The sequence below is a fragment of the Branchiostoma floridae genome, chromosome 9 (assembly GCF_000003815.2).
Source record: "Branchiostoma floridae strain S238N-H82 chromosome 9, Bfl_VNyyK, whole genome shotgun sequence".
Lineage (NCBI taxonomy): Eukaryota > Metazoa > Chordata > Leptocardii > Amphioxiformes > Branchiostomatidae > Branchiostoma > Branchiostoma floridae.
Window position 1 is genome coordinate 5,405,529 of NC_049987.1, and position 14,997 is coordinate 5,420,525.

Here is a 14,997-nt window from a genome sequence, read left to right on the forward strand (position 1 = left end):
TCTTGTCTCCCGCGAGGAGGGCTAAATCATTCACAATCCAGGTCGTGTTTTCATGGGAAATGGGCGAAATGCACTGAATGCGGCGGCCCGACTAACAAAATCATTACGAAAAACGACAACACCAAAATCACAAAAAAAACTCTGTGTACGTATTGGGAAACATATTCGACATCACTCTGTCAAGTTTCATTTTTATAGACGTTACGAATCATTTTTAAAGTAACAAATCTTTTGGGCGTTCGCTCGTCTGTCACCTGCGGGGCCACGCTCCCTGGGGAAAACAACGACGGTGATGCTTATGTTGTTTTTTTCTATGGCCGGTCTTCTACTCAACAAACATTTGAAGACCAATATTTGTAGTGTTTAGTGAAGCTTTGTTGCTTATGTGTATGACAGTTGTGTGGCTGTTTTTATTGGTTGTTTATCTATGGCCACGAGCCACCAATACCTAGTAACAGGTGACCACAGTGATTCGGCATTACCAACATTATTGTGAAAATTATGTCTTCAAAAAAAAAGGGGATGTGAACATGTGTAAAAAAATCTTAATAGAAAAAATGCTGTTTGTTTAGACTTGGTTTATTTACCTTTCTAATCATCATAGTCAGTGGCAACAAACACGGCGTACTTATGCATAATAAGATCAGCAAAAAATCTGGGCATCTTAGGACAGGGGGCATCTTAGGGCGGCCCCCGTTAAGTTTGTCAATAAGAATGCGTCTGTAATCGTGGCCCTCCAACTTGAATAAAAAAAGACAGCAAATAACTATACAGAACCGTTTGTAGTAAATTTATGTTGGTCATATACATGTATAATAACTCTGATATTCGCTGCTTCGCCAACCTTTAAAACTACTATTTACGGTCGTGATTATACGTGTATATATGGAAAGAAATCGTTCAATAGCCCCATCCTAATGTTACGGTCACGTTTCCACACAGGGGCTTACTTTTCTGCGATTCTGTTTTCGTCTTCTGTGTTTCATTCATATACCTTTATACCGTTGACAAGATTCACCTCTGTCTTTTTTCAATCATGTGTTAAATCTACTTAATATCCGAATAGATTCATGAGGTTAGGATATTCTTCTGTGAATGCAGGTTCGAAAGGAAGGTCAAGAGACGCGCGGGGAAGGTGAAACTTACTCAAGTGCCTTCATCGAGACTCGAATTCGAAGACCAGGAAGATTGCGTGGCCTGAGCAGCCCAGCAGTGTGAAGACCGTGACACAAAGCAACGAGGACGCAGTCTCAGTGAAGACGGCACAAAACAACGAGGACGCAGTCTCAGTGAAGACCACACAAAACAACGAGGAAGTATTCTCAGTGAGGACCACACAGAACAACGAGGACGCACTCTCAGTGAAGACCACACAAAGCAACAAGGACGCAGTCTCAGTGAAGACCACACAAAACAACGAGGACGCAGTCTCAGTGAAGACCACACAAAGCAACGAGGACGCACTCTCAGTGAAGACCACACAGAGCAACGAGGACGCACTCTCAGGAGATAGCAGCTTTTCTGATGACGTCTCGGATGTCTCTACATTGACAACAGAGTCTGAGACTGAGAGCAGCTCGTCATCCGGATCCTTCAAATTGACAACAGAGTCTGACACTGAGAGCAGCTCGTCATCCGGATCCTTCGAATTGACAACAGAGTCTGACACTGAGAGCAGCTCGTCATCCGGATCCTTCAAATTGACAACAGAGTCTGACACTGAGAGCAGCTCGTCATCCGGATCCTTCGAATTGACAACAGAGTCTGACACTGAGAGCAGCTCGTCATCCGGATCCTTCGAATTGACAACAGAGTCTGACACTGAGAGCAGCTCGTCATCCGGATCCTTCGAATCAGCCATCGACCTCCCCGTTTCCCCGCCCAAACCATCACGCGGGCAGACGACACCCGTCCCGAAGACACGAGAAGACATCCTCCTCAAGAACATCGCAAGAGCAGGCTTCCAGATCGACCCAGTGGCACGGGATGGGGATTGTTTCTTCCGTTCAGCCGCCAGACAACTCGGCAGAGGAGACCCCAGTATTGACACCACCCCCCAACAGCTACGTAAGGACCTAGTCCACCATATCAGGGCTCACAGTGAGAAGTTCTGCGTCGCAGTACCGGGCGGTTTCTGGGCGTTCCAGCAGGAGCTGGACAAGCTGGCAAGGCGGGGCCACTGGTGCTCGGATCTAGCTGACGTCCTTCCGATCGCTTTGGCGGACTTCACCGCAAGAGAGGTCAATTTGATCACCAGCACCGAGATGGAGATCATGACCCTGCCGCCAGAGGGCGAGGAGTCAGGCACACCACTGGTGTTATCGTACCTGGCTACCCCGGGCGGAGAGCACTACGATGCCGTCAAGTTCGTGGGAGGCTGACGGACTGGATCGGCCTCGGGGTGGGGGGAAGGGGTACTGGTCGGGCCGGAGTAACGCTCAGGAGTACGGTGAGAAACCGGCAGTGACGATTCCCCACCGGAGGGAAGTACCAATCCGGCCAGAGGAGTATGGAGCCCGAGTGAGTATGAAGTTCGCATCATTCATATCAAAGGGTTTAACTGTTAACGTTATAGTATTTTCTCATTGATTTTTGTAAATTCCTTTCCACTTCTCAGTTACACACGTGACGTGTTTGAGAGCCCTATCATGGAATGTAGTGAATTAATAAGCAATATCATTAATCATGCAAATTGACTGCATAAGTTTGTATCTAAATTTTATAAAAGAATTATCACTTAGGCTGTCTATGTACCAAAACTCTTTGGGCGATTCGTAAACGCCTTCTTGAGTTGAAATTTGAAACATAGCCACTAGGAGGTTAAAGTTATACCTTACAAGAGGGCCTGCATGCCTTTTTCCATTAACCGTTACGGGCCATTTTAATTCACCGTTAATCGTTACCGACCTGCTCTAATTCAACGTTGATCGTTATCGGTATATTCTTCGTGAAGCGTTATTGGTCGTTTTAATTCAACGTTAATCGTTATATGTTACCCCGAATTCACCGTTAAGCGTTACCAAGAAATTCTTCGTGACAAGTTAAAACCCACGAAGTCCAATGCCAGAGTCCCTGAAAAAGCGGGAAATGGCGTTCCAAAGGGTCCAGATTTCAAAATTTCCCGGTCTTCCGGCCTTCGGCACTGGACATGGTAGAAATATGTCGCGGAAGCGTCACCCTCGAAAACCTTTTCACTCATATATCATACAGATTTCAGTGTCAAATTTAGCTTAGGCCATGTTGATTTGATTATATGGATGACATCCTCTGGGAGCTCCAAAACTGATGCAAGCGAGCGAATAAAAGTTTGGCCAAAAAAAAAGTTGCCTTCAATATGAAATCAATGTGGCCAGGAAGGAAACATAGGACTACAAACACATAGTATGGTATACCAACAGTTAGGTGTAGGGACCAGTACATCATACGGGTGAAAACATTTTTTTCTTCTTGGACCAATCCGACAAAAACAGACCTGAAAAAAAATCAGACGAACAGGTTTAGTTATCTGTTTTCTGATACTTTTTTTTCAATCTACGGAATATATGTGCTCATTTTACAGCTGCTTTGCACAATTTACTGTGTGGTCCAAAACTTTTGTTTTGTTTTGGAAATGGCCGAAAATTGGTGCGAGCGCGGATGTCATCCATATAATCAAATCAACATGGCCTTATTTGCAATGGCAAGCCGACCGCGATAACGGTCTAGGCTTCTCGAAGTTTGATGTGAACACAAGTATGTTTTTATCTATCTTACAAAGTAGATGTACTGCTCCATTTCTAAACTGTACGTGTATGAGAACTTGTAGCACGTAACAAATTTCTAATACTTGAAATGCCTATGCCATGAGATGACACATATCTTATGCATCATTGACATGAGAATCCACATATTTTGCAACACAAACCGTTTTTGTCATCTCCATATGTACATGTGTGAATACGAACCATCTTTCATTGCCCCTTCACTCTGGTGAAATATTTGCTTGCAGAAAGAACGTGTATAGGACGCAAGTGCTGTTGGGTTTTGTGCTTCCATTTATTATGTGGGCGAAGCCACACATTTAGTATTCTCTACAGATATTCCACCCGACCAATCAAAACTCAGAAAAAATGGAACCTGTAGCATGCAGTCCACGTTTCCAGCTTTTTAATTGGCTAACATTCTGACTGTCTGGTGGATACGTCAGGGGTAATCCTATCAACGCACAGGTCACAAAATGGCACTCGGCAGCGCAGTATCACAAAAACGTTGAAAATGCAGCAAGTTCAGAGCATCTAATCGGCTAAATAACAACATAAAAATGCCCCACAAAAAAATTTTCTAGTATTCTGTCCAAGTTTTAGTGAAATACCTTCGATTATAAGCGAGAAAAATAGCCAGCGGAAGCTCGCGGGTTTTGTCAAGCAACGCAATACATTTCTATACCTGTTAAAACGTGCGCTCGTAACATGTTGTAGCACTGGCTCAATGGGATTATTCACGCGTGGTAAACCAACGCTCCGGGATCGAATCCGTGGACAGACAATGTTTTTAATTTTTTTTTCTTTTTGCTGCATTTTCGCGAAAATGTTGCCTTTCTTGTTGCTTCTTTTCCTGCGATTTTTGCTTTCTTTTCCCTTCGCCCACATCCTGCATTTTTTTCAAAAATGTTGCCTTTCTAGTTGAACCTGTTTCCTAGTTTGCTTTCGTACATATGGGCCAAGCTTGAAATGCACTGCTTCATGATTTCACATGTATTTGAAACATATTAGTTTGTATTTCATTATATCTTTTACATTTGTGAATGAAGTACATACATGTATTTAAAAGGTGCTTTAACTCTATAGATTAAACGTTGCTTCTGCCAATAGAATAAATGCCTTCACATATGTGAAGAATTGTTGAATTGTTTCGTGAGGTCGCAAATCACAAAGTTGGGCAAAACGGTCTTATTAATCTACTGCTGGTTTTAAGTACATGCTGGGCAGTTGAATCATTCAATCTCTATCTTGAAAACTACATCGCTAATGACGTGGTTAAAGAAAGCTTTCTGACCGATCCCCCCCCAGGAAAGCATTTACATAGTCACCATTGTCTCTTGACCTGTATTTGAATTAGGAAAGGTTATCAAAACGGTGGCACTGCGCGGCAACGTTGGCATGTTGGTGTACACTTTGGTCTTATACTGTCAACAGTAAACCAAGTTAACCAAAATGTTTGCGCAAAACAACTTATCAACCACTATATGCATATAGATATTTTGACGCCTTGTGGTCTGTTGAACTCGCCTTTTTAAGTGTGAAAAAAACTTAGAATCGAATGTATAGAATTCAAAGCGAACTGGAGTTTTAAGCATTACGGTTAACAATGCTTCTCGTATTCAATGCCATATTAAAACATACATGTCTTGGAATCTGATAGGTTGGTGATAGATATTCAAAGACCAATATTTATATAAGCAATATGTCGGTTGAACAAAGAGAAATTCCAAAAATAAGTAACTAAAAGAATATATTGGAGATAGGTAGTACAAATTGTTTGCACCATGTCGGAAGTTTAACCCCTATATTGCATGCCTTGTTGGCTGGGCTTTTGTTTGGCTTATCATTTGTGTTATTTTGTGGATGTCTATCAGTTCTGACTGTACATACCCGACTTTTGACAATTTCCACACAAAAAGCAAGCCTTCTACTATGTCAGGCCAAAGAGTTTGTTAACATACACTCCTTGTATGTGAGGGCACGACCTGGATATAGAGGATACTGTAGTGTCCCGTATTCTTGTTTTCGTGTCCGTTGTATCAGTTACACATTGCCCTTGGTTCCTCTCGTGTCCGTTGTATCAGTTACACATTGCCCTTGGTTCCTCTCTGATCTTAAACCATGACTTCTCCGTTTGATGATACCGGCTCACTTTCTTCACTGGATGTGGGTAGCGAATCAGTCGCCTGGATAGGCGCTTTGAGGATCTCGTCATGCAGTGGGGGATGAGCAGGGCCGTTGCCATGTGGCGGAGGTCCTGGCTGTATCTCTTCGTACGGGTTTTCGTCGGCACGCAAGGCGTACAGATTCTCACGACGCTGGAGCTCTTGCTGGCGCTTTAAGATACCAAGAATAGGCTGAAACATGCCTTCTTGCGCGTCTTGAACCTGTTTCTTGCACGCCTCCAATTCTTGCTTGACTGTGTCGGCGTCTTTCTTGCGATCGCGGCCGATGCTCCTTATTTCCTCTTGGAGCTTTATCTTATCCTCTTCAAGCTTTCTAACCCTTTCAGCGAGGTAGTTCTGCTCTCGTTCTTGTATTTTACGCGCCAGTTCTTCATTCGTTGTGACTAACTCCCTATTCCTAGCAACCAACTCTTCATTTTCCTTCACGACCTCTTCTACCTGAAGTCCTTGCACGAGAGCTTCCAAGCAGACATTATGGGTCTTGAGGGCTATGCATTCATCGATGAGATGTTGGCGAGTTTTGTCCTGCAGATCATCTTCGTACTTCTGCAAGATGTCGGTTGAGACAGGAGGATCTGTGCACTCCTTGGGTGTTTTGGTCAGGGAACTGGCCATGGCTGCGCACAAAATATCCTGAAACAATAAACATCTAGTCTACCACAGCCAGAAATTTCTTCTACATTAACATTGTTCTTATCTTCTTCTTGGTATCTTGGTTTATTCTATTGTCACTACTGTCCAAATTGGCTATCGCAAGTTATAATTAATTGTCTAGTTCAAAAGTTCAGTTGCTGTTCCTCTTTTGATGGACTTCGTGACCGAAGTCCATTGGTCACGAAGTCCATTGCCCTAACCAGGGAGGGATCGCAGCAAAAATAAAAGTTTGCTATTAGTTAAGTTCAACCGCACATTTGACAATCGGTATTAGTAAGATAATTTGTAGTCTTGTTGCAAAAGAAGGAAGATTTTCAAATACCAAAACACAGTATAAGACTCTCTTTACGCGCTGACGTTACCTGTCACCAATCAAGTACAGTGAAAACTTTATTGACATCCACAGGCAAAATGAGTTTCGAAATCACCATTTAGTCCTAGAAATACGTTTTACCTTTAGTAGATGCATGTACTGTCACCTTCCTCCATATCTTACATTGCCTGTAATCTGATAAAGATGGAAAAGTCCGCCGGAACGTACCTGAAAGGGTTGTTGCAGACTACCTGGTGGTCCTACCTGGCGTCGACGAGAAAGGGGCGAGTGGAGGTGCCTTGAACAAACTTTGCCTTCGTCAGCAGAAGACGTGTGTGACGTATTAGATATGGTGGTCGCTTGGACTACAAACAAAGGGGTGGCGAAGTTCATTCGTTTTTACCTTAGATTTATTTTTATTCACCACAGTACAGAAAGTACCAATTTTCAATGTTCAAAATGTTTGATCTATAGTTGGCAGCTTACCATAAATGTTCCAACAACTTGAGGCTAACGTTATTTTGACAACGGACTAAACAATTTACTGACTATTCAACGTGTAGTTGGTAATCCCAGAGCAAATATATGGCTTTCTTCTTAAATCTAGTAATCTCAAAATACATTGTATCATCAGAGAGAACAGCAAAATATGTTACCGTTGTACTAACAGTGCATGGATTTGGTGCAGTGCCACTTTTACCCGTACCGCGGCGCTTTTAGAAACGTTTGAACAACTTTCTCCCAATTCTCACGATTTACGACCTGTATTCCAGTGCAACGCTTCACTGTCATCGATACAGGGGACGTTCAAAATAACCCCATGGAGTTTTGTACGTGCGAGGAGATGTAATAATGCCGACAATTATCAATTTTATCAAAAATTCAAGAAAGGAAAATTTTCTTATTACTTTTTACCCTTTGGTGCCTTTTTATAACATGACTTGTCCATGTGCTTGTGGGTCACAGTCAGACATCTGGGATGTGTCTTACAACAATGAATGTGTGTGTTAATTTTTCTGTAATACGAGCTTTGCTCGCGGCTTGGCGCTTTTAGAAAAGTAAAGTTTGAATGACTTCCTGACAACTTCCGGTCCACTTCCTGCATTCCAGCCAACAACTCTCCGCCAATCACAGCCCGCAAAATTCCTGACGTCACTAATTTCACCAATCATAGCGCGCGGGACGCCTGACGTCACGACCCTCGGGATCCCCTCATTTACACAAATAATGTTGGGAAGTTGTTCCCCGCGTTTCCCATCAGCATGGTCACACAGCTTTTACGCGCTTTTCTGCTGTTTTCCGCCGTATTTTCGCGATCAGATGCCCAGGATCTACTTACACAATGTAAAGACCGGTGTGACAGTAGCATGGTGAGTGGAAAAATCATTTTTACGTCTGAAATCTATCTTTTATATCTGGCGCTTTGGCGATTTGGCGCTTTGGCGTTTGGGTTGCAGTGGGAGGGAGGGGGGCAAGGTGTTGAAGGTTTTTTGATCGGTATGTTTTCTTATTGGAAAACTCAGACTGGGAAAACTGGGAAAACTGTTAGGACTACTACAAACTGTGAGCTTCCATCTTCGCTAGTCTTGTGGTAGTAAGGGTCTGCTAAGGTGCTTGTACTTGAGTCTTGAAAATCGCGATCGATTTCAATTTGACTACTTTTGCTTGTCCAAAACAACGACATAAATAAATTTGTGATTCTCAAAAATATTTGTGATTCTCAAAAATATTTATGAATCTCAAGGGAACTTCAACCCGATTTCCCGACTTATCTGCCTCTTGATCGTTTCTTAAACAAAAACAGCAAGTCTTTAATTTTTCTCGAGTTGTTGGACGTTGATCACAGAGAATGTTAAGACGCCAACCTGTTTATGATTTCGCTTCAAGTAGATCTTATTTCTAAAACGTGATTCTAAGACAGATCTGGGACTGATAAGACGTTGTTTTAATCTTCCACTCCTTCAGTGTTCCCAATACACCGGCTTTAAGTTGTTTGTGAAAAGACCAAGCTATTATAAGAACGTAAAAGTGGGCATATGGTTTCTGTCCAGATTTCACGCTACACATTTTTGGCAGCTTACCGAGTAGAATGTTTTCTGACGTTAGTCAACAACCAGGATACCTGGAATTGTCATCAGCAAATTCTGTATTTTTGTAACCTTATGACTATTTCACTTTGCCAGTTTACGCTTTCGATTTTTTTTTACGAATAAGGCGTTTAAATGTTAGATCTGTTCTTGAGACGTAGGGAGCTATATACAGAAAAAAGACAATGAGACAAACCAATATTTGATTTAGAAACTTGATATCATAATGTAGTTTACATAGATCGTGAGAAAATCAAACATATAGATTAAGATGTCGTTTTCTTGAATATGTTAATCTGCCCAAGATCATCACAGATTAGGTGTTAGGATGCAGAATATTTTGACAGGTTTGCAAAACAAGCCACTGTCTAGCATTTTGTCTTGTCAGGGATACTACAAAATAGCTTATATTGTGATTATGAATTACTGAAATAAGCAATTGTCAAGAAAGTAAAAAAAAGAAAGCTTAACTTAAGGAAATTAAGAAACAATATGTAACACGCCATGTCTTGTATTTTGAAAGCAGCTGTATACTGTAATTCATTTTGTCTTCTCGGTACCAAACTTTCACGGTCTGAGAAAATTTAACTTGTTCTCGGAACTTAATGTTCACTATCGCGGCAAGTGCACATACAAAAAGTCTGTGAATTATTTTTATCAGTAATGATAAGTTCACGTTACAGTCGTCACCGTGAAAACCGTGAACATAACAGTACATTGAAAAAATCAGGAATTACAGTAACTTGGTTTGACAATCGTATTCCTGAATAGTCATAACAAAAACGTAAGCTTGGGCTTACTTCACAGGATGTTTGTGGGAGGGGTCGTATAGACAGGAAGTCTGAGGTGAGTTTACCTGTACGATGTAATACACACACCTGAGTGTACAGGTATCGCTCACACCTACAAACTCTTTCTGAGGCTCAAAGCGAAAAATCTGTGACATTTTTTCAAAGTTTTGAATTTTTGTTTTAATGTTACAACTTAACAGAAAATGTTTCGAATATTGATGATTACAAAAGATGAAATAAGAAATTGTAGCTGTAAATGTGTACAATAAACAATGCTTCAAATGATCAGGCCATACTTCAGTTTTCAGTTTTGTAGAGATTTCAATAAAAAAACAACTTTATTTCATGTTAGCTGCAGGATAAAAATTAAGGAGCACTTATGAAATCTTTATCGAACATTCATGCTCCACTAGGTATCAGGCATGTATACCTGATTATTTTGACCTCCATGCCCCACCAGGTGTGATTCTATTTTTCCCTGATTATTTCCTGTGGCCTTCTAGCTACATGCCTGAGTCACATGATGACATATCTACACCAAAGGCCATTTTGTGCATATGATGTTTATATTAGTGGGCCACAGTGTGGGACCAAAACATATTGGGTTGTCAATCAAACTTGGTTGGACCACTCCAGAGACTGAGGAAAAAATGGTTTACAAGAGGGTCTTAAACTATGTAAAATTTGAAGGGACTGTAATAGTAGCTTATGACTGGAGTCTGGAGGTTAACTTTTTCCAGGTAATTGGCCAGCCAGGTTTGATTGTAGTCAGCCACCTGTCATTTGCCCTTAATTTCAGATTATTGGTGATTTTACAAGGTATGCAAACAGAAAGATTTCAGCATTGTTTGCAGTGCAAATGTGTGTATTTGATGATGTCGTTATACTTGTTACTGTGTGAATCAAGTCTTGGCTATGCTTTTAGGAAGAACGCAGACAGGAGGTCAATATGTGATGTCACTCACCTGGATGCCAGGTGTTGTCAGGTATACATGTTTACACCTGGGTGTGGCAGAGTTGGCATTGCATACTTTTTTTAGCACTATATGTATAACCAACTTTTTGTGTAACACACCAGTGTAGGCAACCTAGGCATTTGGCCTCTCACACCTGAACTAAATTTTGCATATACAGTCAAACCTGTCCAAGACGACCACCCGGGGGACCGGGGAAAAGCGGTCGATTTGGACAGGTGGTCGCTGAGAAGAGTATCGACTCAAAACATGCCCGATGCAAAGTATAAATGGTTTCCGTTGTGTTTAATGGCAAATAGCAGACACACTGAACGCATGTAAAGAAGCGAGGTCTTTAACCCACCCATTGACCACCGCCATCTCTATTCGAAACATAACATTGTAATGGCAGTCAAAATCCGACGCAAACTGGCCGGTTTTGGCACAAAATCGTGCTAGTAATCATAAAAAATTGATGAAAACCTCAATTTTGAAAATGATGCGGTCGTTATGGGTCCCAATTTGGGCCGGTCGCGGTCGCGTTGGCCAGGTGGTCGTTGAGAAAAGGTCGCTTAATGCTTACGTCAATGGGGAAAAAAATCGGGACCGAGAAAAAGCGGTCGAAATGGCCAGGTGGTCGCTGAGAAGAGGTGGTCGCTCTGGCAGGTTTGACTGTACTGTAAATGTGCTTGGAGACAAGTCCTGGGATCTGATGAGATTGCCATGCTGTTCTCTGTGACATTGAGTTACCCTCTAGGATAGTTCAACAAAAAAGAAAATGAGAAAAATCCTGACCATGATGGCTTGGTAACGCTGGTATTTGTAATCTTGACTGGTTCTTGATCTTTTCTGAGTTTTAGTAGTAATGTTAGATCTAGTGTATCCACCAATTTAGATTAGTCATTCATTCTGTACATAATGGAATGATGGATCATTGGAAAGACAGTCACAGCTGTGTTTTTTCTTGATTGTCAGTTGACTAACCACCCTCCCATGCTGCATTTGACCTTCAAACTTCAAACAGTGCAGCTCTTCTTATGCAAAAGAGATAGACAGCGCTGAAAAGGTTTTCTGTGGACAAAATCTTTCTCTTTCACGTGCCTGTACCGTGACCAATTTTCCACTTGGAGAGCCACTGTCTCTTCACACCGAAGTATTCCTGGTACTGTTCGGGTCAACAGACGGACAATACAGGAAAGGAAGTAAGGTCAAATGAGATCATCCTGGAGTGAGCTTTAAGCATACTGTGATGTACTCTAGATTCATGTACTTTTGCAGTGGTTTTATCTCGAACTGATTTATCTTGACTCGCTTTGACTTCACAACTTTGAAGGAATTCCGTAGTACAGTAGTATTAACGTTACATTTGAAACACATATTTGTGGTGTCAGGATTTGTCATCTCGAAAATTTCAAGATTTCCAGCATTCAAGCATTTTAGTAGTGACACATGCATGTTATCAATATCATGGCCCAACATTTGTTTTCTGTCATGTTGCAAGTTGTCAGAAATTTTATTAGCAATTTGAGAACCAACAGATTATTTAGTGTGGCCTGAAGGCTGAAAACATGTCATCATTAGTCTCCAAGCAGATGTTGTGGAAGGCTAAATTGTTTTTCGTAGCTGTACATGTGGTAGAATTTCATGTGTTGGCCCTAGAACCCAGAACCCAGGCTTATTGAAATGTAAGTTGTAACAATCTTTAGCCTCCCCAACATTGTATCTGTAGAGAGCAGAGTAGCATAGATGTTAGCCTGGATACCATACCCCAACGGCCCAACCTCAAATATCCCTGCACGTTAGATACTTGAGATCAGGCTGGGGTTTGGTAACCAGGCTACATAGATGTGTGGTTTCAGCCAGGTAGGAGTTTTTTTACTCCAGGATATCCCAAGCTTTACATGACGTACATGATCATCCCTACAATGTCCTAGCTACATATATAATATCTCTCCTGACATGACCACCAGATGAACTGCTGAAGCACCAGAAATGTTCCCCTCCTCCTGTGTCTTCAGTCCTGTTACAGATGATGTGCAGCTGGCAGTTCCAACAACAGAACCATTGTTGGAGGGAAAGACCATGTGTAGTTCCTGGTACATACCACACATAACTGCACCCTGTTATGGGACTCTGTAATTTGCAGTAATTTGGGAAGGAGGTCACTCAGGGGCAAGGAGACTTTTTATCCCAATGGAAATCCTTCACAAATGGCTCAAAGTGGCCGTTATTACTGCTGCTTGGGAGCAAATATTACCCCTTCCTTTAAAAGAGATGTGCAGGTGCAAGTGAAATTGAATGCTAATAACATTCAGTCTCTTGGACTGTTGAAATTGGCTAAAGTAGGGATGGATACTTTGTAGGTTGTGCGTGTATTATTAATGTATTTTATGTAGACCACTGGAAGAATAGCTGGCAACATAATGTTGTAATAGCTAAAAGTGGATCTGAATAAAGTCAAAGTCAAAGGGGCCCAAAGCTTGCCTTGGAGAACAGTTATGTTATCAAAATGTTACACAATATGGCCGAATAAAGAGTTGGATGAATGGGCCAAGTAAGTATTGAAAAATACTAACTAGCATTCAAGGGTCAATGTTACTCTCATATGGAGTTGCCTGGATGCCAAATATGATATTTAACAAAAGAGATCATCGTTGATTATGACAAACATCCATGTCAAAATTGATATCGCACTGGCTGAGTTTACAGTCCCCTCAGGTATCTGTCAGAACTTCCTTTGTTATGAGTTATGCATGACAGATGTACTTTGAGTGATGGCAAGATTGCTGAGATGGTTTTGCTTCAGGAAAATAGAAATTCCTTGAGCTATATTGAAGCATCCTTAACAAGTTAACGGGACCTTGTGGTTATGTTACGTGTCTCAAAAAATCCTCCATGCCTCAGGACTTATGATGTAAATAGATGTAGTGTTGGTAAGGCCAGACCAAGTTAATTTCTTGGTTTACGGATTCGCTCGCTCCTATTTTTTGGAAAAAAAAAATAAAAATAAAAATTACCACTCAGCAAATTTTCACCATTGATGAAACCATTCACCAACTTTCTGGTGTAGCAAATTGGCCTTTACATTATAAGCTCCTTAAAGTGTGGGTACAGGGGCTGTTACTGTACAATAATAGTGTTTTTGTACTTTTTTCAAGCTGAAAACTTTTTTCTTTATGTTTTGGATTTAGCCGTCACCTTTACCCCAACCATTTTACAATTTTTGTTTTTATTTTTATTTCGCCCTCTCGCTCCATATTTTCTATGAAAAAATCCGTGAACCAAGAAATTAAATTGGTGTGGCCTAAGAGGCGAGAAATATCTTTCAGCACTCCCCAGGGCAGAGGGCAAGGTTCACGGTCAGGGGCAGCATTCCAAACGTCTCCGTTGCCATGGTAGCAGTGTCACAACACCTACTTTGACGTCCACATGTTGTGGAAGGCTCTGATAAAGCCACTACCAGGGGATAGGTGTAGAGGTGTCTGTTTCCCAAAGTTGTTGTTGGCATTTTTCCTGACTGAAAATGAGTTAGGCCAAGTTATCTCAATTTGTTGTTTCTTGGATCTGAAAATGATAACGCTGAATTGATACATGTGCATGTCAGTATTGAAACAGGCTGAGGGAATGCCTGTACCTTGGTATACACAGTTTCAGGGACATCAATGCAAGTTTTCGTCCCAACAACCTATTTTCATTCAATTATTGTGAACTCTTGTCACCAAGGAAATGAAATGACCTGTGTGCTTACAAGGGAGAAGGGTACAAGTTCATGTATTGGATTTGGAGCAGATGTCATCTGATTAACCAGAAAGGCATCCATGCCAGGGCTGTCAGTTACTGTAGTCTGATGAAAAACAAAGTACAGTAATCCCAGGATAATACAGGGCTGTCAGGTTTCTTGTTGGGTGGGCTCAGCCCCAGTGTTGGGCAGGCAGTACCCTGGGAGCCAGCCGGGATCGGCAGCTAGGACAGTTTATCTACCCTTCTCTTAAGGGGTAGCGATAACTCCTTCAGGCTTAAACTCCCCGGAGCACTAATGTGAGATCTGCGGGCAGACTGCCTTGGGTCCCCGAACAAAACTCGCTAGCTACCCGATCCTGTCTGGCTCCCAGGGTAGGCAGGCCTGGCAGGGCTCGAAATACAATCTGCATATGCAGGTTAGTGCAGGTAAAATTACAGCTGTGCAGGTATTTCTGGTGTCTACTTGCACCTAACCTGCACTGGGCCATATACTGAGTTTTCTACATAAATGCCCCATGATGTAGTTGTATGT

At 41.8% G+C, this 14,997-nt stretch overlaps 1 protein-coding gene across 1 annotated transcript in view; it reads left to right on the top strand.

Moving 5' to 3' along the window:
* Positions 1 to 2,214: 2,214 nt before the first annotated feature.
* LOC118423552 (proto-oncogene tyrosine-protein kinase ROS-like) overlaps positions 2,215 to 14,997 on the top strand; it is a gene marked incomplete in the record, with an annotated part of 94,796 nt that continues 82,013 nt past the window's right edge. Inside the window, 1 exon segment of the mRNA XM_035831746.1 lies at positions 2,215 to 2,520. Coding sequence (XP_035687639.1) covers positions 2,356 to 2,520 — 165 coding nt within the window.